We start from the raw sequence: 27,553 nt of genomic DNA, 5'->3' as shown, positions 1-27,553 counted from the left end.
GACAGTGCTCACAGCCGTTCCTATATATCCAGGTGAGGCGAGGCTTCCCGTCACTGACAGCATGGCCCTGACACAGGACACCCGCGTCCCCCTGAACGATGGGAACACCATGCCTATCATGGGACTGGGCACCTACGCCTCCCCTGATGTAAGTCACTGTGTGTCTGATCGTAGGGGGCAGCTGTATGTGTGTTACGGTTTGGCAGCATATTTTATGGAAAAACAAAATAAATTTAAGGTACCGTTACACTAAATGACTTACCAACGATCACAATCAGCGATACGACCTGGCCGTGATCGTTGGTAAGTCGTTGTGTGGTCGCTGGGGAGCTGTCACACAGACCGCTCTCTCCAGCGACCAACGATCAGGGGAACGACTTCGGCATCGTTGAAACTGTCTTCAACGATGCCGAAGTCCCCCTGCAGCACCCGGGTAACCAGGGTAAACATCGGGTTACTAAGTGCAGGGCCGCGCTTAGTAACCCGATATTTACCCTGGTTACCATTGTAAAAGTAAAAAAAAACACTACATACTCACCTTCTGATGTCTGTCACGTCCCCCGCCGGCGGCTTCCCTGCACTGAATGTGTCAGCGCCGGCAGCAGCGGTGACGTCACCGCTGTGCTCTGCTTTACGGCCGGCCGGCGCTGACACATTCACTGCAGGTTAGCCGCCGGCGGGGGACGTGACAGACATCAGAAGGTAAGTATGTAGTGTTTTTTTTTACTTTTACAATGGTAACCAGGGTAAATATTGGGTTACCAAGCGCGGCCCTGCACTTAGTAACCCGATATTTACCCTGGTTACAAGTGAACACATCGCTGAATCAGCGTCACACACGCCGATCCAGCGATGACAGCGGGTGATCAGCGACAGAATAAAGTTCTGGACTTCTAGCTCCGACCAGCGATATCACAGCGGGATCCAGATCGCTGCTGCGTGTCAAACACAACGAGATCGCTATCCAGGACGCTGCAACGTCACGGTTCGCTGTCGTTCTCGCTGCAAAGTCGCTTAGAGTGAAGGTACCTTTAAGGGGAAGTTAATAAAAGCAATCTGATCTCATATGTATCAGAAGGTGACAAGTCTGGGATCTCATATATTTAGATATTTGTTTTCTGAGTCTTTGTTTATTTCTTTATCTTTTTACTTATTTTATATGATTTTATTGTCCAATTTTTATTTAGTTATTTATTTATTTTTTTTATCTTTTTTTCTCTTCATTTTATTTTTTCATGTTTTTATGTTTTGTTTAGGTCCCAAAAATTCTCGGAGAAGAGGCAACAAAAACGGCCATCGATCTTGGCTACCGGCACATTGACTGCGCTTACATCTACGGAAATGAAGTTCAGATCGGGAACGCCATCCGCGCCAAGATATCTGACGGCGTCGTCAGGAGGGAGGACGTGTTCTATACGGGGAAGGTGAAGGGAAGAGCTGATGCCTCTCTATATGAATGGGGCTTTCTATACTTTCTGCATTGATTTCTGTATTGAATTATTTGCTTTATTCAATTTCTTTATTGAATTATTTAATTTAAGTTTTTTTAGTAAATTATTTTCACTTTTTTTAGTAAATTATTTTCACTTTTTTTTTTCTTTTTTCCAATAAATTATCTCTACTTTTTGTTTTATTCTTTTATTCATGAAATCGCTCATTTATCTTTTATCTTGTATCAACTTATCATTGGTCTTGGAATTAAATCCCTCATTCATTGACTTTTACTTTTACCATTTTTACGTGAACTTTTTTTGTCTTTTATTTTCTCTGTTTTTCTTTGTTCCAATTCAAGTAATCGTTCATTCATATTTCAATTAAATCATTTATTTGAATGAATTATTTTTGCATTCTATTTGTTCATATTTATTTTTCAATTTTAGTCATACATATAACTATACGCTAATGTATTGATTCATTCATTCATTTACTCATTCATTTATTCTTTCGGTTATTCATTCAGCAATTTACTATTTTTCCTTCGTTTTTATTTAATTCACCATTCATTTTTAAAGTCACGTATTCATTCATTAATTCGTTCATTTACTCATTCATTCATGCCTTCATTCATGATGTCTTTTCCTATTTTTTTTTTTTATTTTCGTTTATTTTTAATTTTATTTTACATTATTGTTTTATTCTATTTTTATCTTTACTTTATTCTTTAGCTTTACTTTAGTATTTTATATATATATATATATATATATATATATATATATATATATATATATATATATACACACATATATTACCGTACTTTATTTTTTACTTTATTTTTTTACTATGCTCAAATATTCATATCAATCAATCATTTATGTAATTCACTCTTTCATTCCTAGTCTTTTCCTTTTTCCTTTTTTACCTTATTTTTTATTTATTTTTATTATTTTTCCTTTTACTTTATTTTTTATTTTATTTGTTTTTTTTTGTTTTTTTAATTTTTTACTTTCACTTCATTTTTAGTATGCATTTTATTTTTGTTTGATGTTATTTTTTACTTTTTTTGTTACTGTGCTCAAATATTCATGTAATAAATCATTCGGCTTTTAATTCAATTATTCATTCGATCATTCATGCATTTATACGTTCGTTTATTTATTACAGAATTATTTAGACTTTTTTTGAATTTCTGTATTTTTTAATATTTATTTTATGCATTTATGTTGCATTTTTCGTCTTTAATTCATTAGTGTTTTTTATTCTTATATTAATGTAATAAATTAATAAGAATTATTATTATTATAAATTTTTTTTTTTTAGCTCTGGTGTACTTTTTTTGCTCCAGAACTAGTCCGCAAGGGTCTAGAAAAATCTCTACAAGATCTCCAGCTGGATTACCTGGACCTGTTTCTCATGCACTGGCCTTTCTCTCTGAAGGTAGGGGACAAATTCCCATTTATTGACAGAATTGATAACACTGACACCTACAGGTTATAAGTGGAAAAACAGGTAAGATCAAGGAAATGATTGGACGTTTCTGCTCTTCAGCCCACAGGAGCCGAGGAACCCAGCAACCCGGATAATCCTTTTGTCTATGATGACGTGGACTTCTGGGCTACTTGGGAGGTTCGTTAATGATTGAAGCCTTTTATATCACTTATTATTTAGAACAGCGCCACCGGTGCCTGTATGGTTGAGTCGGGTATTGCAGTATAATATGATTCCGACATATGGTGAAAGAGCTCATAAGTGAGTTACTACGTGTGAGGAGAAATGTCAAGGGTCGCTTACGTTAAATTGATCAATTATTAAAGCTGAAGCACAAAGCGTTTGATATACATGAGAAGATAACAAGTAAGATTCCTTATTAACTCTTAGATTATCAAAGTTCTCTGCTCACTAGAGCTCCTAAGATAAGAGTGAGAGGGAGGGACAAACAAACAAAAGGTGCTCCTGCTTTCTAGTAAGTGTTTCATCTCACTTCAGCTGGATTCACAGCTACACTGCTCAGTACTGATGTATACCGCTGTGTGTGTGTGCTAGATAGACACAGGACAGCAGATATATCTTATGCCTGCATGTGTGCTGTATGCAACAATATAATATATATTTTTTCAACTGGCTAACCTAGTACCAAACCCCTTTTTTTTCTTTTTGCTGTATGTGAGAGACATCACAGCAGTTAGTCTCCACCCACCAGCTCAGAGACAACTGAAAACTGGAGATGGAGCCTTCAGAGATGAAAACTGATGAAAAATAGTGAAAAACAGTGATACTCCTGATGTATACACCCATGACAGCTTATTCTGAACAGTCGCTGTATATGTATAGATATGTATAGATGTATTATTGTTACTTAGATGTAGGACGGTCCTGCCCTGTGTGGCCACATATTGATATAGTAAAGAAAGGAGCCACCACATGACGGCCAGACAAACACCAATGAACGCTAATCTGACTGCAGGTCCTGGAGTCGTGCAAGGAGGCCGGTCTGGTGAAGTCCATCGGGGTCTCCAACTTCAACAGGAGGCAACTGGAACGTCTCCTGAGCAAACCAGGACTGAAGTACAAGCCGGTCTGTAACCAGGTAAGACGCGGAGAAGGAGAAGGACACTGACACTCGGGGTACAGAATACTGACACTTGTAGTACAAGATTATGACACTCAAGGTACAGGATAATGACACTGACACTTGGAGAACAGTTTGATGGTGTAAGGGGCAGAGCCAGGGCCGTAGTTATGACCGAAGATTGCAGAATATCTGTGCCCTGGCACATAACCGGGACGAACCATATCATACGGTTCCTCAGCATCCTCCCTGTCCAGCTTTGCTATGGTTTGGCATACCCTCGTCTGTTTGTTTGGCACCAGACTTAAGTGCATCAGCCCATGAAGTCAGCTGCCACGTGGTGATCGACCTGACCGGCTGCACTGTCTCTTTGCGGTGTCACAGCATCCTCCTTATTCACACTCACTGCGTTTTGGGGACCCCTCATCCGTTTCGCACCAGCTCTGAGGGCATCGGCACATGCGATGAGCTGCCACATTCTGGTGCCACCTGTATATGCGCCTTGTTCTTTGCTTGTTCCCAGACTACGTTCCCACTCTGCTGTGGCCCGATGCTGGAGATAAGCCCCTGATGTCGGTGGCCGCAGCTTATCTTCGATTTTTGGGGTGACAGGTTCCCTTTAAAGGGGTAGACTTTACATCCCCTTACAATGGCACTGACACTCGGGGTACAGGATAATGGCACTGACACTCGGGGTACAGGATAATGACGCTGACACTGGGGGTACAGACCAGTGACAGATACATATACACATATATCCTGTGTACACATGTGCTCTGCTCTGTACACATTTGTCGCCTTTTATGTATTTTTGCACTTAGAACGTTTTATAACTTTCCAGTTAATGATTAACGATAATAATTACTTATAAGTGACCACACTGTTTGTTCTGTACAATATATTTTCTTCTTAAAGGGACAGCACTGAGAGCCTCCATGTACCCACAACCAATTCTTTACCATACTTTATACAATTACTATCTGTTATCAAAGTTCTCAGCATACTGCATCTCCCACATTTATACAAAGAAGAATGAAAAAAAGAGAGTCACAAACACAAAATGAGAAAGTGATGCGGCTTTCTAGTAGGTGTTTTATTTCACCTATGTGCTGGATTCACAGCTACACTGCTCAGTACTGCTACATAATGACCTCCATACATGTGCTATATAGAGAGGGGAGCAGGAATCCCTCATATCTGCATTTGCTGTTTTTAGGGACACATGGGACTAATGATTGGGACCAATCTATATATATAATCGTCTTAGGGTCACTTCCGTCTGTTTGTCTGTCTGTAACGGAAATCCCGCATCGCTGATTGGTCACGGCCGGCAATTGGCACAGTCCGGCCGCGAATTCACCTTTCCTACTCTCCGTCAGTGCCCCCTCCATACTCCCCTCCAGTCAGCACTCACACAGGGTTAATGGCTGCGTTACACCTCGTTAAGCCAAGGTGTAAAGCACTCCGTTAACGCTGCTATTAACCCTGTGTGACCAACTTTTTACTATTGATGCTGCCTATGCAGCATCAATATACTACATGACTGTGCAGTAAATGTGGCTGTGCAATATACGTGGCTGGGAAATATACTATGTGGCCTGTGCTATATACTACGTGGGCTGTGCTATACACTGTGTGGGCTGTGCTTTATACTATGTGGCTGTGTTGTATACCATGTGGGCTGTGCTATAAACTATGTGGATTTGAAATATACTACGTGGCTATGCTATATACTACGTGGCTGTGCTATATACTACGTGGGCTGTGTTATATGCTATGTGGGCTGTTATATACTACGTGGTCGTGTTATATGCTACGTGGCTGTGCTATATACTATGTGGCCTGTGTTATATACTTTGTGGCTGTGTTATATAGTACGTGGGCTGTGATATAAACTACGTGGATTTGAAATATACTACTTGGCTGTGCTATATACTACGTGGCTGTGCTATATACTACGTGGGCTGTGTTATATGCTATGTGGGCTGTTATATACTACGTGGCTGTGTTATATGCTACGTGGCTGTGCTATATGCTACGTAGGCTGTGCTATATACTGCGTGGGCTGTGTTTTATACTTCATGGCCTATGTTATATGCTACGTGGGCTGTGTTATATACTACATGGCTGTGCTATATACTATGTGGCTGTGCTATATTTCTCTGCTGTATCTGTGCATCATGAATCGTGGTATGTGTTAAAGAGGGGGGCCCACTGAGACTCTTTCGCCCGGGGCCCTCAAAAACCTGGAGCAGGCCCTGGCTTCACTGATTGGTCATGCCTGGCCGGCCGCGAGCAATCAGCGACAGGCGCAGTCCGGCCGCGAATTGGCGTGGAATTTGAACAACGCTTCGCTAATTGGTCGCGGCCGGTCGAATCCTGTGTATAAATTGCATTATTCTGAAATCTTCATAAATAAACTACATACATATTCTAGAATACTCGATGCGTTAGAATCGGGCCACCATCTAGTACTTATAATATTGTCCTATGGATAACAGGTGGAGTGTCACGTATATTTGAGTCAGAGTAAGCTGTTGGCGTATTGTAAATCCAAGGATATTGTTTTGGTGGCGTACAGCGTGCTGGGGTCCCACCGATACAAGAACTGGTAAGTGTCACGACATATATATTGTTATTTATCTGTGCACAATTACTGACATTAATGACATTTATAGGGTAGACCCGAGCGCTCCTGTGCTGCTTGAAGACCCAGTCCTGGTCAAGGTGGCAGCAAAGTACAACCATTCTCCAGTAGAGGTCGCTATGCGCTACATCCTCCAGAAGGGCATTGTGGTATTGACCAAAAGTTTCACTGCAGCCCACCTGAAGCAAAACCTTGGGGTAACTACCACATGCTATGTTCTCATTATCCTGCAATATTGACAGGATACACTTAAAAAATGTATTATGAAGAAAAAAACATTTTGGTGTTTGTTTTATTTCATAGCTTTTTTATGTGACTAAATCTAAAGAAAAATACTGAAATATTCCACTTTTTACATAACCTATGAGGCACACACACAAAGCTGACCTGTACTATTATTACAGGTCATGTGGTTCAATTTTCAGCTTTGCTGTGTAGATTGGAACAGGGGTAGCAGAGTCATCTCATTATCTTTAAAAACCAAAGTTATCAGAGTTTATTTCATTTTCAGTAGAGGATGGAAAAATCAAATTCATCTCTATCAGAGGTCAGGTGTTATGCCTGTGTAGCACTCACTTGGGAAAACAAGTAATATAGTAGAAAACTACAACTGACCCTTCCGGCTCCTGTACAGACTAGAGATCCTGACCCCACAGTCCCTAGTGGTTCATTCAAGAGCAGAAATAGCCCTAACCACAGACAAGACGATATCAACTCGGACCTAAACTGCCTAAAAGTTCATCAAGTTGCTTCTTATTCCTCCTAAAGAATCAGAGTGCAGAGCAGAGTGTGAATTACCCACAAGAGGGAAAGTGTGCTGAACAAAGGAAAGATCCCAGAGTGAGTAAAGTAAATATCGAAATACTAAATAAAGAATAAAGAAGGTATTGTTAGCAAGAAAAGCAAAGAAACAGCAAAGTGATAAGCCTCTGCTGGAAACACACCAGCAGGGGGACAGAATATTAAGCTGCACCCAAAAGGTGATAGGCAGGCAAATGAAAACGCCTGTGTTAAGCTAGACAGACTGCAACCAGAAGAGCAGAACCAATAAACCAAGAGAAAGGGTGCGTCTCCTGTGGCTCGAAGCAGAGAGAAACAGACCACAGAACACAAGCTCAAGGGATGAAATCCAGCAGAATGACAAGAGTAGATCAAGACTTCTGATAATTGTTAGATGTGGCAGTCAGCACAGTTGTCTTATTATTATTAGAGGGTGGGGTCAGTAGAGTCATCTCATTATTATTAGAGGGTGGGGTCACTAGAGTCATCTCATTATTATTAGAGGGTGGGGTCGCCAGAGTCATTTCATTATTATTAGAGGGTGGGGTCAGCAGAGTCATCTCATTATTATTAGAGGGTGGGGTCAGCAGAGTCATCTCATTATTATTAGAGGGTGGGGTCAGTAGAGTCATCTCATTATTATTAGAGGGTGGGGTCGCCAGAGTCATCTTATTATTATTAGAGGGTGGGGTCGCCAGAGTCATCTCATTATTATTAGAGGGTGGGGTCGCCAGAGTCATCTCATTATTATTAGAGGGTGGGGTCACTAGAGTCATCTCATTATTATTAGAGGGTGGGGTCGCCAGAGTAATTTCATTATTATTAGAGGGTGGGGTCAGCAGAGTCATCTCATTATTATTAGAGGGTGGGGTCACTAGAGTCATCTCATTATTATTAGAGGGTGGGGTCGCCAGAGTCATTTCATTATTATTAGAGGGTGGGGTCAGTAGAGTCATCTCATTATTATTAGAGGGTGGGGTCACTAGAGTCATCTCATTATTATTAGTGGGTGGGGTCACCAGAGTCATTTCATTATTATTAGAGGGTGGGGTCAGTACAATCATCTCATTATTATTAGAGGATGGGGTCAGCAGAGTCCTCTTGTTATTAGAGGGTGGGGTCAACAAAGTCATCTCATTATCATTAGAGGACAGAGTCATCTCATTATTATTAGAGGGTGGTGTCAGCAGAGTCATCTCATGATCAGTAGAGGACAGGGTCAGTAGAGTCATTTCTTTATTATTAGAGGGTGGTGTCAGCGGAGTCATCTCATGATCAGTAGAGGACAGAGTCAGCAGAGTCATCTTATTATTATTAGAGGGTGGGGTCAGCAGAGTCATCTCATGGTCTTTAGGGGACAGGGTCAGCAGAGTCATCTAATCATCTTTAAAGTGCAAGGTCAACAAAGTCCTTATCATGACAGGGTAGGGTCACTAGAGTCATCTTACCTTTCCCAACAGAACAACGGGCCCTATTTTTCCTGGAGACGCTATCAATCTATGGACACTTTTCCGTCCATTATCTCCCATTCATAGCAGCTGCCATAAAGCACCTTCCCCCGCCGTCCCGCCTGTACAATAACCGGACGTCTTCTCTTTATCAGGTTTTCGATTTTGAACTGACGTCTGAAGAGATGAAAGCTCTAGAAGAGCTGGATAAAAACCTACGTTATGGAGCGTTTATAGTGTAAGTTCTGGAGAACAGGACATATATTCCATAACAGATGATTTTTATAATGACAATTTATTGTTTTTTTTATTATTTATATATTTTATGTTCTTTTTTTCTCCAGAATGAAAGATCACCCTGAATATCCCTTCCACGACGAGTACTGAATAGCGAGAGTCTGGTTATAACAGCAGTTTTCAATAAAACCAATTCTATATATTAAAGGCAAAGTCATAACATCTTATCATGTGACCAATAAATTTAAAAAAAAAAACGCTCTCTCTTTTCTATTTTAGTTTTCTGGCATCACACCAAAAGAATATGGAACACAGAACCAAAGATTTCATTTATTATTATTATTAATAATCATCATCATCATCATCATCATTTTTTATTCATTTTACACAAATTTTACCCTGGTCTTTAAAGAGACTCTGTGACCTCAAAAATGCACCTTACACTGCACAATTACACTGCACAAAAAAAATAAAGTGAAACTAAAATCCCACTTCTTAGATATCACTGCATGAAATATTCCAGTTGTAAATCTTTATTCATTGCATAATGGAATGTGTTGAGAACAATAAAACCTAAAAATGATCAACGTAAATTACAACTAATATCCCATGGAGGTCTGGATTTGGAATGATGATCAAAATCAAAGTGGAAAATCAAATTACAGGCTGATCCAACTTCAGTGGAAATGCCTCATGACAAGGAAATGATGCTCAGTAGTGTGTGTGGCCTCCACGTGCCTGTATGACCTCCCTACAACGCCTGGGCATGCTCCTGATGAGGCTGCGGATGGTCTCCTGAGGGATCTCCTCCCAGACCTGGAATAAACCATCCGCCAACTCCTGAACAGTCTGTGGTGCAACGTGACGTTTGTGGATGGAGCGAGACATTATGTCCCAGATGTGTTCAATCGGATTCAGGTCCGGGGAACGGGCGGGCCAGTCCATAGCTTCAATGCCTTCATCTTCCAGGAACTGCTGACACACTCCAGACACATGAGGTCTGGCATTGTCGTCCATCAGGAGGAACCCAGGGCCAACCGCACCAGCATATGGTCTCACAAGGGGTCTGAGGATCTCATCTCGGCACCTAATGGCAGTCAGGCTACCTCTTGTGAGCACATGGAGGGCTGTGCGGCCCTCCAAAGAAATGCCACCCCACACCATTACTGACCCACTGCTAAACTGGTCATGCTGAAGGATGTTGCAGCAGATGGCTCTCCATGGTGTCTCCAGACTCTGTCACGTCTGTCACATGTGCTCAGTGTGAACCTGCTTTCATCTGTGAAGAGCACAGGGCGCCAGTGGGGAATTTGCCAATCCTGATGTTCTGTGGCACATGCCAAGCGTCCTGCACGGTGTTGGGCTGTGAGCACAACCCCCATCTGTGGACGTCGGGCCATCAGACCATCCTCATGGAGTCGGTTTCTAACCGTTTGTGCAAACACATGCACATTTGTGGCCTGCTGGAGGTCATTTTGCAGGGCTCTGGCAGTGCTCCTCCTGTTCCTCCTTGCACAAAGGCGGAGGTAGCGGTCCTGCTGCTGGGTTGTTGCCCTCTTACGGCCACCTCCACGTCTCCTGGTGTACTGGCCTGTCTCCTGGTACAGAGCCACTGACAGACACCACAAACCTTCTTGCCACAGCTCACATTGATGTTCCATCCTGGATGAGCTGAACTACCTGAGCCACTTGTGTGGGTTGTAGAGTCCGTCTCATGCTACTACGAGTGTGAAAGCACAACCAACATTCAAAAGTGACCAAAACATCAGCCAGAAAGCATTTGTACTGAGATGTGGTCTGTGGTCCCCACCTGCAGAACCGCTCCTTTATTGAGGGTGTCTTGATAATTGCCAATTTCCATCTGTTGTCTATTCCATTTGCACAGCAGCATGTGAAATTGATTGTCAATCAGTGCTGCTTCCTAAGTGGGCAGTTTGATTTCACAGAAGTTTGATTTACTTGGAGTTATATTCTGTTGTTTAAGTGTTCCCTTTATTTTTTTGAGCAGTGGTATATAGGGGACGTGACCTCCACTGGAGTATAAAACAGGATGTAACTCAGGATCAGTAATGTAATGTATGTACACAGTGACTGCACCAGCAGAATAGCGAGTGCAGCTCTGGAGTATCCCTGTATACAGGAGGCTCCTCCTAGAGGTGGCTGCAGACAGGATCTTATCATGTACAGTACAGACCAAAAGTTTGGACACACCTTCTCAGTTAAAGATTTTTCTGTATTTTCATGACTATGAAAATTGTACATTCACACTGAAGGCATCAAAACTATGAATTAACACATGTGGAATTATATACTTAACAAAAAAGTGTGAAACAACTGAAATTATGTCTTATATTCTAGGTTCTTCAAAGTAGCCACCTTTTGCTTAGATTACTGATTTGCACACTCTTGGCATTCTCTTGATGAGCTTCAAGAGGTAGTCACCGGGAATGGTTTTCCAACAATCTTGAAGGAGTTCCCAGAGATGCTTAGCACTTGTTGGCCCTTTTGCCTTCACTCTGCGGTCCAGCTCACCCCAAACCATCTTGATTGGGTTCAGGCCTGGTGACTGTGGAGGCCAGGTCATCTGGCGTAGCACCCCATTACTCTCCTTCTTGGTCAAATAGCCCTTACACAGCCTGGAGGTGTGTTTGAGGTCATTGTCCTGTTGAAAAATAAATGATGGTCCAACTAAACACAAACCGGATGGAATAGCATGCCGCTGCAAGATGCTGTGGTAGCCATGCTGGTTCAGTATGCCTTCAATTTTGAATAAATCCCCAACAGTGTCACCAGCAAAGCCCCCCCACACCATCACACCTCCTCCTCCATGCTTCACGGTGGGAACCAGGCATGTAGAGTCCATCCATTCACCTTTCCTGCGTCGCACAAAGACACGGTGGTTGGAACCAAAGATCTCAAATTTGGACTCATCAGACCAAAGCACAGATTTCCACTGGTCTAATGTCCATTCCTTGTGTTCTTTAGCCCAAACAAGTCTCTTCTGCTTGTTGCCTGTCCTTAGCAGTGGTTTCCTAGCAGCTATTTTACCATGAAGGCCTGCTGCACAAAGTCTCCTCTTAACAGTTGTTGTAGAGATGTGTCTGCTGCTAGAACTCTGTGTGACATTGACCTGGTCTATAATCTGAGCTGCTGTTAACCTACGATTTCTGAGGCTGGTGACTCGGATAAACTTATCCTCAGAAGCAGAGGTGACTCTTGGTCTTCCTTTCCTGGGGTGGTCCTCATGTGAGCCAGTTTCTTTGTAGAGCTTTATGGTTTTTGCCACTGCACTTGGGGACAATTTCAAAGTTCTCCCAATTTTTTGCACTGACTGACCTTCATTTCTTAAAGTAATGATGGCCACTCGTTTTTCTTTACTTAGCTGCTTTTTTCTTGCCATAATACAAACTCTAACAGTCTATTCAGTAGGACTATCAGCTGTGTATCCACCAGACTTCTGCACAACACAACTGATGGTCCCAACCCCATTTATAAGGCAAGAAATCCCACTTATTAAACCTGACAGGGCACATCTGTGAAGTGAAAACCATTCCCGGTGACTACCTCTTGAAGCTCATCAAGAGAATGCCAAGAGTGTGCAAGGTAAGGAGGCTTATTTGCCGTGCAATGCTCCTCTGGGAATTTAAATATGCAAATTGCCTCTTCTGAGAAAAAGAGGACTTAACTCTATAGCGCAGTATAGGATATACTTGGCACACTCGTAGGGGTCTGATGCAAAAAAGTGTTTATTTTATACATACAGTATTTACACCATTCAAACGGTCGGTCTTTCGCCACCATCCAGCTCCTGTGACCTGCGGTGGATACCGCGTCCTTCTCTCTATCGCCTTCCTCCAGGCTCGATCGGCTGGTCTTGAGCCCTCTATTCAGGATTTCCTGTTATCCTATTTATTTGATGCAATAGTATTTTCAAGGGTCTATGCTTTATACCCTCCTAGCTCTCTATAGAGCACACTGATGAAGGTCCTTGGTAGACCGAAACGTTTGAATGGTGTAAATACTGTATGTATAAAATAAACACTTTTTTGCATCAGACCCCTACGAGTGTGCCAAGTATATCCTATACTACAATTCAAGGTCTGGGCACCTACTTCTTGGGCACCTCCACCCTCGGGCTGTGCTCTTCATCTACTTTACCGCACTTAACTCTATAGCGCATCTGTTGGAAGTAGCGATCCTACAAGTCACAATCAACCCTTTAACGAGGAGGAGCATTGCACGGCGATTGAGCCTCCTTACCTTGACAAGCCAGCTGGTATGTCACTCTCCACAAGGAGAAATGTTACCCCTTAGACCCCAGTCCAGAGCCTCTCACCTAGCCAAATCAGTTCTCATGCTTCGCGCTGACGAGGGCCAACAGCCCGAAACACCATGTCTGCGAATTGAGATACTGATTTGGCTTTTATCCTAAGTCATATTGCACGACTCGTTAGAGGTTTGATTGTGACTTGTAGGATCGCTACTTCCATCAGGTGGCGCTATAGAGTTAAGTCCTCTTTATCTCAGAAGAGGCACTTTGCATAAGAGTGTGCAAAGCAGTCATCAAAGCAAAAGGTGGCTACTTTGAAGAACCTAGAATATAAGACATAAATTCAGTTGTTTCACGCTTTTTTGTTGAGTATATAATTCCACATGTGTTAATTCATAGTTTTGATGCCTTCATTGTGAATGTACAATTTTCATAGTCATGAAAATACAGAAAAATCTTTAAATGAGAAGGTGCGTCCAAACTTTTGGTCTGTACTCTATCTCTGTATACAGGGAGCTCCCCCTAGTGGTGGCTGCAGGCCGGATCTTATCATGTATCTCTGTATACAGGGAGCTCCCCCTAGTGGTGACTGCAGACAGGATCTTATCATGTATCTCTGTATACAGGGAGATCCCCCTAGTGGTGGCTGCAGACAGGATCTTATCATGTATCTCTGTATACAGGGAGCTCCCCCTAGTGGTGACTGCAGACAGGATCTTATCATGTATCTCTGTATACAGGGAGCTCCCCCTAGTGGTCACTACAGACAGGATCTGATCATGTATCTCTGTATACAGGGAGCTCCCCCTAGTGGTGGCTGCAGACAGGATCTTATCATGTATCTCTGTATACAGGGAGCTCCCCCTAGTGGTGACTGCAGACAGGATCTTATCATGTATCTCTGTATACAGGGAGCTCCCCCTAGTGGTGGCTGCAGGCAGGATCTTATCATGTATCTCTGTATACAGGGAGCTCCCCCTAGTGGTGGCTGCAGACAGGATCTTATCATGTATCTCTGTATACAGGGAGCTCCCCCTAGCGGTGACTGCAGACAGGATCTTATCATGTATCTCTGTATACAGGGAGCTCCCCCTAGTGGTGGCTGCAGACAGGATCTTATCATGTATCTCTGTATACAGGGAGCTCCCCCTAGTGGTGGCTGCAGACAGGATCTTATCATGTATCTCTGTATACAGAGAGCTCCCCCTAGTGGTGGATGCAGACAGGATCTTATCATGTATCTCTGTATACAGGGAGCTCCCCCTAGTGGTGGATGCAGACAGGATCTTATCATGTATCTCTGTATACAGGTAGCTCCCCCTAGTGGTGGCTGCAGACAGGATCTTATCATGTATCTCTGTATACAGGGAGCTCCCCCTAGTGGTGGATGCAGACAGGATCTTATCATGTATCTCTGTATACAGGGAGCTCCCCCTAGTGATGGCTGCAGACAGGATCTTATCATGTATCTCTGTATACAGGGAGCTCCCCCTAGTGGTGACTGCAGACAGGATCTTATCATGTATCTCTGTATACAGGGAGCTCCCCCTAGTGGTGACTACAGACAGGATCTTATCATGTATCTCTGTATACAGGTAGCTCCCCCTAGTGGTGGATGCAGACAGGATCTTATCATGTATCTCTGTATACAGGGAGATCCCCCTAGTGGTGGCTGCAGACAGGATCTTATCATGTATCTCTGTATACAGGGAGCTCCCCCTACTGGTGACTGCAGACAGGATCTTATCATGTATCTCTGTATACAGGGAGCTCCCCCTAGTGGTGGCTGCTGACAGGATCTTATGATGTATCTCTGTATACAGGGAGCTCCCCCTAGTGGTGGCTGCAGACAGGATCTTATCATGTATCTCTGTATACAGGGAGCTCCCCCTAGTGGTGGCTGCAGACAGGATCTTATCATGTATCTCTGTATACAGGGAGCTCCCCCTAGTGGAGGCTGCAGACAGGATCTTATCATGTATCTCTGTATACAGGGAGCTCCCCCTAGTGGTGACTGCAGACAGGATCTTATCATGTATCTCTGTATACAGGGAGCTCCCCCTACTGGTGACTGCAGACAGGATCTTATTATGTATCTCTGTATACATGGAGCTCCCCCTAGTGGTGACTGCAGACAGGATATTATCATGTATCTCTGTATACAGGGAGCTCCCCCTAGTGGTGGCTGCAGACAGGATCTTATCATGTATCTCTGTATACAGGGAGCTCCCCCTAGTGGTGGCTGCTGACAGGATCTTATGATGTATCTCTGTATACAGGGAGCTCCCCCTAGTGGTGACTGCAGACAGGATCTTATCATGTATCTCGGTATACAGGGAGCTCCCCCTAGTGGTGGCTGCAGACAGGAGCTTATCATGTATAATAATAATTTTCTTTATTTATATAGCGCCAACATATTCCACAGCGCTTTACAGTTTAACAGTTTCAAACACAACAGTCCTAAGTAACAACGTTAACAATACAATAATAAAGCAAAATAAGACGATCCTGCTCGTGAGAGCTTACAATCTACAATGAGGTGGGGAGATACAAATTACAGGTGTGTATTTACAATGATGTATTTACAATGATGGTCCAGCCATCTTCAGGGAGTGCGGGATAGATGGAGATAGTGAATGGGCTACACACACACAAACATAAAATGTCCTTGATTAGTTAATGTGGTAGGCCGCTCTAAACAAATGTGTTTTGAGCGAGCGCCTAAAACTATGCAGGCCGATAGACAGAAATGAGGGAGGAGATGTAAGGGGGTGCCGCACTGTGCACAGCTTTGTGGGTGAAAACAAGGACTTTGAATTGTATCCTGTAATGAATGGGCAGCCAGTGTAACGACTGGCGAAGAGCGGACAAGTCCGAGTAACGATTAGCCAGATGGACGACCCTGGCTGCTGCATTAAGGATAGACTGGAGAGGGGAAAGTTGAGTGAGGGGAAGGCCAATTAATAGAGTGTTGCAGTAGTCCAGGCGGGAGTGGATCAGGGCGACAGTGAGGGTTTTTGTTGTTTCTATAGTGAGAAAAAGGTGGATTCTAGAGATGTTCTTTAGGTGTAAGTGCAGCGCCCCAGAGTCCTGGTCATTGCAGTAATGTCGCTCTGCCACTAAGGGGAGTGATGTTACGTCTGATTGCACTAAAGAAGTTCACCTGACCAGGTATCACACACACACTCCACACTCCGGCCACCAGGGGGGGTGGCTCTATCTATTAGGCCACTCCTCACACTTGGGTAAAACTGGGGGTTGGACAGGAAGTTAGGAAGAAAGTAGCTGGGAAGAGCTTGAGAGAGGACCTGTCAGGGGTGGGATCCTGGCAGAGCCCTAGGAAAGGATAGAACGTTACGGAGCCGTGCCTGTGCTTGATAGCGGCAGACTCCTAAGAAAGGACAAGAAGCGAGGGGTGTTGTGAAGGAGTGAGAAACGGGAATACAGCAAAAAGGCGATAGAACCAGAAGGAGTCGTGCCTCAAGATCAGCAACATCCTTCTGAGGCGCGTAGCCGGTGGCCGGAACACCGAGAAAGTAAGAGACTTTAAGCATTACTTCAAACCACGGCAGGACAGTCAATTAAAGGTTGGCTGTCTCACCTAAATCACCTAAGCAGACAACGGAGGCAACTGTGGGAGAGGGGCGACTCTAGGGTCCCGGAAGAACTCCAGGCCTACCCGTCATACGGGTGCGTCCTAGCCATATTATCTGGGGGACGGAGAGAAACGAACATCAGACACAGACACAACAGTTGTGAGGACTATCCTGTGGTGCTCAGCAGGGAAGTACTACAACACACAGGCGCTAGAAGGTAGACATTGATTTCCACCTGCAAAGGGAACTCTGGATGTGCCATCGGACCGGCCGGTCTCAGCCAGCCCTGTTAGCAGTGCTCTGGATTGTGGATTCTGAAGCCTACAGTAAAGAGGTAAAGAGACTGCAACCCTGTGTCCTCGTTATTTCATCGCACCATGCACCACTACATCCTTTATTGGATGCCCCTTAGCAGGGTCACGGACCGGGTCTAGCCTCCGTGACAACCCCAGAACTGAGACAGAGAGGCTCGTCACCGAGTACCCCACGGCCCTGCGTCTGGGGGCGCTCCAAACTTGGCGTCACGAACAGGATCTACTTAAGCCTGAAGAATCAGGTCATGTGTGCCTTGGAACTGTGTCTGAATTGTGCTTGAACTGTGATTTATTGCAAAGACTGTGCATTGCTATTACTGCCAAAACTTCCCGCCACAATCCGCCATCGCCCATCACCCACGAAGCTATGGCTCCTCCCTCCATGCGCGGAGCTGGCCAAAAAGGAGCGCGGAACAAGAAAACGTGGTAAAGTGCCGATCCCGGAAGAGGAACCCCGACCTCCAGCAGGTTAGCAAGAGGGAGGGACGGCCATGTCTGAGTCGGGAGGAGCGGAGGTGGCGGTCGCAGCCGTAGACACAGAGGCAGCTCCGGTCCCCGCGGTAGACGTAGCCGCGGGCCTTATACCACCACCGGTTGCCGCAGAGCCTGCCGCCCCCATCAGCCAGCCAGAGACTGCCGCAACTACAACGGCCATAATGCCCTTCTCCATGCCGTACTTTCCTGGGGCGGCCTGGCTCCCGGGATACTCTGGAGAATCACATACATTAACTGACTTTAAAGAGGGGATCTGCAGCCTGCTCGAGTTCTATCCCTTGACAGAGCCTCAGAAAGTTCATATGATAACAGGCCAACTCTTTGGGGCGGCTCTGCGAAAAGTGAAGTCCTGGCCCGCCACGGATAAGGGTACCGCACAGCAGGTTTTTGCAAAACTTAAAGCCACCTTTGACACCCGCACCACTACTGAAATAAAGTTGACTTTCTATGGGTGCAAACAGAGGCCGCAGGATAGCTTACGGGACTATGCCCTTAATATCCAGGAGGCGCTGCGGGCCATCAAGCAGAGTGACCCCGGCAGCATGCAGGATGAGGATAAACTCCTGAAAGAGCGGTTCATTGAGGGGCTCCTGTGCAGTCACCAACGGGGCCAACTGCACTTCCTGGCCATGCAGAATCCAGACCTGACTTTTGCGCAATTCAAGGATAAAGCCATCCAGGCGCTGCAAGAGCGACAGCCCAGCCGTGCGGTGCCTCCCAGGTGTCAAGCCCTTACGTACCACCAGGAGGTGGCGCCAGATGCCCCAGTTGCCGCCGAGGCCGATGCCCAGATCATGGAGGATGACTCCCCTGCAGGACTCTGCTTCCAGATGCAGGAGCTGACCAAGAGCGTTGCTGCCTTAGCCCGGACCGTGCAGTCCCTACAGGAGGCCCCCAAGGAGAAGATCCAGCTGGCCCCCAGACCGGAGGATGTCCCCTGGATGCGACAGAGGAGGACTCCGCCGGCCAGAGGCAGGGATGACGATCGTTTTCATTGGGACGGACGACCTATCTGCCGCCGCTGCCACCAGGTGGGCCACCTTCCAAGGTACTGTCATTTAAACGAGCAACCCCTGGGGCAGAGGGCCAACCCCCAGGAGTAGGACGATCAGGCCCGCAGCATTGGAGAGCCAAATACATTGGAGGGCGACCAGTCCTCCCAATTGTGATCGACGGTATCCCCATGAACGCTTTGCTGGACACCGGTTCCCAGGTGACGACTATGCCTTACATCCTTTATAAACGTTATTGGGAGGACACCGATATTACTCGTGGCCCTGATGATGATTTCACCATAATAGCCAGTAATGGTCAGCATTGCCACAAGTGGGGTATAAAGAGGTCACCATCAAAGTGGGGCGGGTGGAATTGAAGGCCCAAGGGATTGTAATTGTTGATACTGACCGCCGTGAATGTAATCCCATGATGACCATCGGTACCAATGTTATAGAAAATTGTCTTGCAGAAGTTATTGTCTTGTTACAACATGTAGCAGAAACAGCTGGCTACAGTGAGCAACGTGCCCTGCAAAAAGAAATCAGAGCTCTGATGCAGAGACAGCAGGTAGAGCTGACTGGTGGTGAAATTGGTCGTGTCACAGTGAGTGATTCAAACCCCATTGCGATACCCCCCAGGAGCGAAATGTTAATATGGTGTCGGGCAGCCATAGGCCTCAGGGGTAAAGACTATCAGGCCCTGGTAGAACCAGTATACTCAGACAATAGGCCTACTCTCCTAACAGCCAGGGGGGTGGTTGACGTCTGCAAGGGGAGGGTGCCAGTACGTGTCCTTAACTGTGGGGAGGAGGAGGTCCATCTCACCAAATATGCCACGCTCGCCAAACTGTTTACTGTCAATAATAGTGTGATACAAACACCTGGACCCTTGGTCCCATCCAACCCGGCGGAGGACAACGGTTCTGCAGGGCACCCGAAAGATTGGTGTCGGGAATTGCATGTGGGCACTGACTCTACCCCATCCCACCAGAAACAGGGGGCCTACAGGGTGGTTCATGAGTACGAGCGAGTATTTAGCAAACACCCCCTAGATTTTGGGCAGGTGAAAGGGATCCAACATCATATCCCCACAGGAGATCATCGACCCATAAAAGAGAGATACCGTCCTGTACCCCCAGCTCATTATCAGTGTGCCAAAGACATGTTGCGAGAAATGAAGGAGGCTGGGGTAGTGAGAGACAGTTGTAGCCCCTGGGCAGCTCCATTAGTCCTCGTTAAGAAGAAAGACGGCACAATGAGGATGTGTGTTGATTATAGGCAGTTGAATCGCATTACACATAAGGATGCATACCCACTGCCCAGGATAGAGGAGTCCCTGGCTGCCCTAAAGTCTGCTAACTACTTCTCTACCTTGGATCTCACCAGTGGGTACTGGGAGGTTCCCGTGGCGGAGGAGGACAAGGAGAAGACGGCCTTCACGACGCCGATGGGTCTCTGCGAATTCAACTACATGCCCTTCGGATTGTGCAATGCCCCGGGGACGTTCCAGAGGATGATGGAGTGCTGTTTGGGACACAAGAATTTTGAAACCGTACTGCTGTATCTGGACGATGTCATTGTCTTCTCTAAGACCTATGAAGACCATCTGAAGCACCTGGCCGAGGTGTTTGAAGCCTTGTCCAACATTGGCTTAAAGGTGAAACCTTCCAAATGCCATCTGCTGAAACCCAAAGTGCAGTACCTGGGCCATGTGGTGAGTGCTGAAGGAGTGGCCCCAGACCCCGACAAGGTTACGGTGATTCAGGACTGGCCGAAACCCAGCAACCTCCATGAAGTCCGGCAGTTCCTCGGGCTGGTAGGTTATTACCAGAGATTCATTAAAGACTTCACCAAGAAGGCCACTCCATTGCAAGACCTGTTGGTGGGCCAATCCAAGAAGACCAAGGGAAAGAATACCCCATTTGATTGGAACGAGGGGCTAGAAGGATCATTCACTTGTTTGAAGATGGTGCTGACGGAAGAAGAGGTACTGGCCTACCCTGAATATGATCAACCGTTTGTACTGTATACGGATGCCAGCAACGTAGGACTGGGAGCCGTGTTGTCCCAGGTCCAGAAAGGCAAGGAGAGGGTAATCGCTTACGCCAGCAGGAAGCTTCGTCCCACGGAAAGGAACCCTGACAACTACAGTTCCTTTAAGCTGGAATTCCTTGCCATCGTCTGGGCAGTGACGGAGAGGTTCAAGCACTACCTGGCCTCGGCGAAATTCACCGTCTTCACGGATAACAATCCGCTGACGCACTTGGACACAGCCAAGCTCGGGGCCTTGGAACAGCGGTGGATGGCCCGATTGTCCAATTACGACTTTACCATCAAGTACCGGGCAGGACGCAAGAATGCGAATGCTGATGCCTTGTCCCAGATGCCTAATTTGCCAGAAATGGAGGAGGACCTGGAGGCACTTGAAGAGGTAGAGCTGCCCGCTTTCCATCGTCCCAAAGCCACTCAGTGCTCCCATCGTGTGAAGAATCGGCACAAAACCAAACAGGATACCACGCTGAATCCCCTACCCCACCACGGATGGGCAGAGACCCAAGATGGTGACCTCGCGGTCCGTCGGGTGAAAGAGCTCCTGACGCAGGCAGGTTGGCATCCTGGCCCAGATGACCCACAAGAGACGCAACAGCTGTGGAAGGGGAGAAGCAAACTGTTCATTCACGATTGCAAGCTGTGCCAAAGAAGTGTCAACCCGCGCACTCATGAATTCATATGGCAGATAGTGGTCCCAAGGCAAGATGCGCCAATGGTTCTGGGGGCATACCACGATGGGACCGGACACTTCGGGTGGAGGAAGTTAGAGAGGCTACTCCGAGAGAGATTCTACTGGATTGGCATGAAGAGAGCCATCGAGAAGTGGTGTCGAGAGTGTGGCCCATGGAGCCTACGCAGGAAGGACCGTGACAGCCAACGGGCTCCTTTGCAGCCTATCATCACCAAACGGCCACTCGAACTGGTCGCACTAGACCATGTGAAGGTGACACCTAGCCGGTCAGGCTATATTTATGCTCTTACCATCGTGGATCACTACTCCAGATTCCTGGTGATTGTACCTGTCAAGGATCTAACGGCCAGGACGGCCGCCAAAACCTTCCAGCAGTACTTCTGCAGGCCCCATGGGTATCCGGAGAAGGTACTGACCGATCAGGGACCAGCGTTTGAGGCGGAGGTGTTCCAGGAGTTCTGCAACCTGTACGGGTGTAAGAAGATCAGAACCACACCGTACCATCCACAAACCAACGGGATGTGTGAGAAGATGAACCAAATGGTGATCGTCTTACTGAAAACCTTGCCTGTGGAGGAGCGGAACTTGTGGCCAACAAAACTGCCTGACCTGGTAGACATGTACAACCACATCCCAGTAAATTCCACCAATTGCACTCCGGCGTACCTGATGCGAGGAAGGTCTAGCAAGTTACCTGTTGATCTAGACATGGGGGTCCTAACTCCCGAAGATACCTCGCCGGATGCAGATTGGGATACAGAAAGGCAGCAAAGGTACCGCAAAGTACAGGAATGCGTGGAAAGAAATCTCACTCAAGCCAGACAGAAACAAGACAGGGACTACAACCAGCATGACCCTGCGATTCCCTTGTCGCCCGGTGAGCAAGTACTCAAGCGGAAGAGGAGGCTACACAAGCTTGACGACCAATGGGAAGCGGAACCGTATACCATCCTGCCGTCCGATTTTGACAACACAAAGGTCTGCCTCATCAGCAAGGATGGAGGAGAAACCTCCACGGCAATATCCAGGGACCACCTCAAGATATGCCCTGATAAGTTAAGAGAGAGGGAAGCAGATCCAAGAACCTCTCCACCTGTCGAAGAGGAGAAGATGATACACACTGTTCTTGGCGATTTTCCCCAGTCGTGGACTCAAATAAACCAGGCTATCGTGGTGCCTGTCCTAACATTTCGTCAGCCGAATCCGCCTGAACTAAATGTTGTACCAGATCATCCTGACCCGCAATCACTGCAGACCCCACCAGAAGATGCCATGCCAAATGTGGGACCAGCGGGTCCTCCCTCTGCTATCGGCGAGCCTGCCGTACCCACTGTTGGTAGCAGCAGCCCTGAGAGCCCCAACATGCCGGTACTACCCAGACTCACTAGAAGCGTAGCTAGAAGGCAGTGCACTACACCAGCGGTAGCAAGCGTAGCGGGCCCTGTTAGGCCAATAGCAACCCCTGCGCTGCGGAGGTCTACACGTAGCACCAAGAATCAAACTCCACTTCGCTACAAAACTTGGAGGTATTAACGAAAGTTGCTATTTGGTTAAGAATGTTTGTGTAAATATCTGTGTTACAGGTTTAAAAATGGACAATGGGGTAGTGGACAGTGAATTGCTCCAAAACTTTCAAAGGGGACCCCTTTGTTTACCCGGGGTCCCCGTGGTTTCAACTATTGAACTGGGAGTCATGAACTGTGCATGGCCAAACTTTTGCAACGTTCAAGCGTCCTCACCTCCCATAAAGGGAAGCACTGTTATATGTTCACTTGTTCATAGCATTTGCTTGTTTATAGTGTTTCAAAATTTTGTGTGTTTTCTAATAACATGTAATGTTGTTTTTCTTTTCCCAGTCCGGGAGTACTGGATTTAACCGGGGGGGAATGCAGCGCCCCAGAGTCCTGGTCGTTTCAGTAATGTCGCTCTGCCACTAAGGGGAGTGATGTTACGTCTGATTGCACTAAAGAAGTTCACCTGACCAGGTATCACACACACACTCCACACTCCGGCCACCAGGGGGGGTGGCTCTATCTATTAGGCCACTCCTTACACTTGGGTAAAACTGGGGGTTGGACAGGAAGTTAGGAAGAAAGTAGCTGGGAAGAGCTGGAGAGAGGACCTGTCAGGGGTGGGAACCTGGCAGAGCCCTAGGAAAGGATAGATCGTTACAGAGCCGTGCCTGTGCTTGATAGCGGCAGACTCCTGAGAAAGGACAAGAAGCAAGGGGTGTTGTGAAGGAGTGAGAAACGGGAATACAGCAAAAAGGCGATAGAACCAGAAGGAGTCGTGCCTCAAGATCAGCAACATCCTTCTGAGGCGCGTAGCCGGTGGCCGGAACGCCGAGAAAGTAAGAGACTTTAAGCATTACTTCAAACCACGGCAGGACAGTCAATTATAGGTTGGCTGTCTCACCTAAATCACCTAAGCAGACAACGGAGGCAACTGTGGGAGAGGGGCGACTCTAGGGTCCCGGAAGAACTCCAGGCCTACCCGTCATACGGGCGCGTCCTAGCCATATTATCTGGGGGACGGAGAGAAACGAACATCAGACACAGACACAACAGTTGTGAGGACTATCCCGTGGTGCTCAGCAGGGAAGTACTATAACACACAGGGTGCTCGAAGATAGACACTGATTTCCACCTGCAAAGGGAACTCTGGATGTGCCTTCGGACCGGCCGGTCTCAGCCAGCCCTGTTAGCAGTGCTCTGGATTGTGGATCCTGAAGCCTATAGTAAAGAGGTAAAGAGACTGCAACCCTGTGTCCTCGTTATTTCATCGCACCACGCACCACTACATCCTTTATTGGACGCCCCTTAGCAGGGTCACGGACTGGGTCTAGCCACCGCGACAACCCCAGAACTGAGACAGAGAGGCTCGATACCGAGTACCCCGCGGCCCTGCGTCTGGGGGCGCTCCAAACGTGGCACGAGCGGGCAAGAGATTGTATATGGGATGTGAAGGAGAGATCGGAGTCAAACATAACACCCAGACAGCGCGCCTGCTGCCGGACTGTTATTATGGTGACACCCATGGAGAGGGAAATGTCAGATTTAGGGAGGTTAGTAGATGGTGGGAGCAGAAGAAGTTCAGTTTTGGAGAGGTTGAGTTTCAGATAGAGAGCGGACATGATGTCAGAGACTGCGGACAGACAGTCAGTGGCGTTCTGTAGTACAGCGGGGGTAAGGTCAGGGAATGACGTGTATAGTTGTGTGTCATCAGCATAAAGATGGTACTGAAAGCCAAATCTGCTGATGGTCTGTCCAATTGGAGCTGTATAGAGGGAGAAGAGAAGGGGGCCAAGGACTGAGCCCTGAGGTACCCCGACAGTGAGAGGAAGAGGAGATGAAGTGGAGCCAGAGAACAAAACACTGAAGGAGCGTTCAGAAAGGTAGGAGGAGAACCAGGAGAGAGCAGTGTCCTTGATGCCTAGTGACTGGAGCCTAGAGAGTAGGAGAGGGTGGTCAACAGTGTCGAAAGCTGCAGAAAGATCGAGGAGAATGAGCAGAGAGTGGTCACCATTACATTTTGCTGTCAGAAGGTCATTGGTCACCTTGATGAGTGCAGTTTCTGCCGAATGTAGGGGGCGGAAACCGGACTGTGAAGGGTCTAGGAGGGAATGAGTGGAGAGGTAACGGGTAAGGCGGGAGTATCACGACGCTTATCTTCGTGACGCTTAGCTTCTGGGACGCTTGCGTGCACCCCCACATGCGTGCACCCCTAAGGATGTTTCTAAATTTATAGTCCAGACTGCTGGGTCAGAAGAGATGGATTGTGGGAACTGGTTGAGGATAATTTAGCAGCTGGGGTCAGCACACCAGGGGTGTTTTTTTTTTTTTTTTTTAAGCCTGGTAACATTTATTTTAACACCTTCCACCAGATAAGATCTACACTGATCCCAGTCATGGATATGCAACAGTGAGTTTTAAGTATAATGCACCAAATGAATTATACCAATGAATTAGCAAACACATTAAATTATGTTTCTAGATGGTAAAGCAGCAGATGACAGACAGCAGACAGCAAGCAGAGGTGGGAAGTTATATCAATAGAATATATTGCAGCAGATGAGACAGCAAGCAGAGGTGGGAACTTATACCATTAGATACCATGTATCTCTGTATACAGGTAGCTCCCTCTAGTGGTGGCTGCAGACAGGATCTTATCATGTATCTCTGTATACAGGGAGCTCCCCCTAGTGGTGACTGCAGACAGGATCTTATCATGTATCTCTGTATACAGAGAGCTCCCCCTAGTGGTGGCTGCAGACAGGATCTTATCATGTATATCTGTATACAGGGAGCTCCCCCTAGTGGTGGCTGCAGACAGGATCTTATCATGTATCTCTGTATACAGGGAGCTCCCCCTAGTGGTGGCTGCAGACAGGATCTTATCATGTATCTCTGTATACAGGGAGCTCCCCCTAGTGGTGACTGCAGAGAGGATCTTATCATGTATCTCTGTATACAGGGAGCTCCCCCTAGTGGTGACTGCAGACAGGATCTTATCATGTATCTCTGTATACAGAGAGCTCCCCATAGTGGTGGATGCAGACAGGATCTTATCATGTATCTCTGTATACAGGGAGCTCCCCCTAGTGGTGGCTGCAGACAGGATCTTATCATGTATCTCTGTATACAGGGAGCTCCCCCTAGTGGTGACTGCAGACAGGACCTTATCATGTATCTCTGTATACAGGGAGCTCCCCCTAGTGGTGGCTGCAGACAGGATCTTATCATGTATCTCTGTATACCGGGAGCTCCCCCTAGTGGTGGCTGCAGACAGGATCTTATCATGTATCTCTGTATACAGGGAGCTCCCCCTAGGGGTGGCTGCAGACAGGATCTTATCATGTATCTCTGTATACAGGGAGCTCCCCTTAGTGGTGACTACAGACAGGATCTTATCATGTATCTCTGTATACAGGGAGCTCCCCCTAGTGGTGACTGCAGAGAGGATCTTATCATGTATCTCTGTATACAGGGAGCTCCCCCTAGTGGTGGCTGCAGACAGGATCTTATCATGTATCTCTGTATACAGGGAGCTCCCCCTAGTGGTGACTGCAGACAGGATCTTATCATGTATCTCTGTATACAGGGAGCTCCCCCTAGTGGTGGCTGCAGACAGGATCTTATCATGTATCTCTGTATACAGGGAGCTCCCCCTAGTGGTGACTGCAGACAGGATCTTATCATGTATCTCTGTATACAGAGAGCTCCCCCTAGTGGTGGCTGCAGACAGGATCTTATCATGTATCTCTGTATACAGGGAGCTCCCCCTAGTGGTGACTGCAGAGAGGATCTTATCATGTATCTCTGTATACAGGGAGCTCCCCCTAGTGGTGGCTGCAGTCAGAATCATATCATGTATCTCTGTATACAGGGAGCTCCCCCTAGTGGTGGATGCAGACAGGATCTTATCATGTATCTCTGTATACAGGGAGCTCCCCCTAGTGGTGACTGCAGACAGGATCTTATGTATCTCTGTATACAGGGAGCTCCCCCTAGTGGTGACTGCAGAGAGGATCTTATCATGTATCTCTGTATACAGGGAGCTCCCCCTAGTGGTGGCTGCAGACAGGATCTTATCTTGTATCTCTGTATACAGGGAGCTCCCCCTAGTGGTGGCTGTAGACAGGATCTTATCATGTATCTCTTTATACAGGGAGCTCCCCCTAGTGGTGGCTGCAGACAGGATCTTATCATGTATCTCTGTATACAGGGAGCTCCCCCTAGTGGTGACTGCAGAGAGGATCTTATCATGTATCTCTGTATACAGGGAGCTCCCCCTAATGGTGACTGCAGACAGGATCTTATCATGTATCTCTGTATACAGGGAGCTCCCCCTAGTGGTGACTGCAGAGAGGATCTTATCATGTATCTCTGTATACAGGGAGCTCCCCCTAGTGGTGACTGCAGACATAATGTTATCATGTATCTCTGTATACAGGGAGCTCCCCCTAGTGGTGGCTGCAGACAGGATCTTATCATGTATCTCTTTATACAGGGAGCTCCCCCTA

At 46.6% G+C, this 27,553-nt stretch overlaps 1 protein-coding gene across 2 annotated transcripts; it reads left to right on the top strand.

Annotated features, from left to right (window-relative positions):
- Positions 1-9,325, top strand: LOC143776976 (rho crystallin-like). 2 transcript variants are annotated; one of them, XM_077266857.1, is made up of 10 exons: positions 1-148; positions 1,257-1,424; positions 2,758-2,874; positions 2,986-3,063; positions 3,902-4,024; positions 6,508-6,617; positions 6,685-6,850; positions 7,422-7,493; positions 9,037-9,119; positions 9,226-9,325. In XM_077266857.1, the coding sequence occupies exons 1-10, from the start codon at positions 62-64 to the stop codon at positions 9,266-9,268; spliced, it is 1,047 nt and encodes a 348-aa protein (XP_077122972.1). In that variant the 5' UTR covers positions 1-61; the 3' UTR covers positions 9,269-9,325. The 2 variants fall into 2 exon arrangements, with proteins under 2 accessions (XP_077122972.1, XP_077122973.1); XM_077266858.1 differs by lacking the exon at positions 7,422-7,493 and having other exon boundaries at positions 2-148.
- The last annotated feature ends 18,228 nt before the right edge of the window (positions 9,326-27,553 follow it).

Source organism: Ranitomeya variabilis, chromosome 5 (genome assembly GCF_051348905.1).
Source record: "Ranitomeya variabilis isolate aRanVar5 chromosome 5, aRanVar5.hap1, whole genome shotgun sequence".
Lineage (NCBI taxonomy): Eukaryota > Metazoa > Chordata > Amphibia > Anura > Dendrobatidae > Ranitomeya > Ranitomeya variabilis.
Note: the sequence above shows the minus strand (reverse complement) of the source record. Positions and strands in the feature narration are given on the sequence as shown.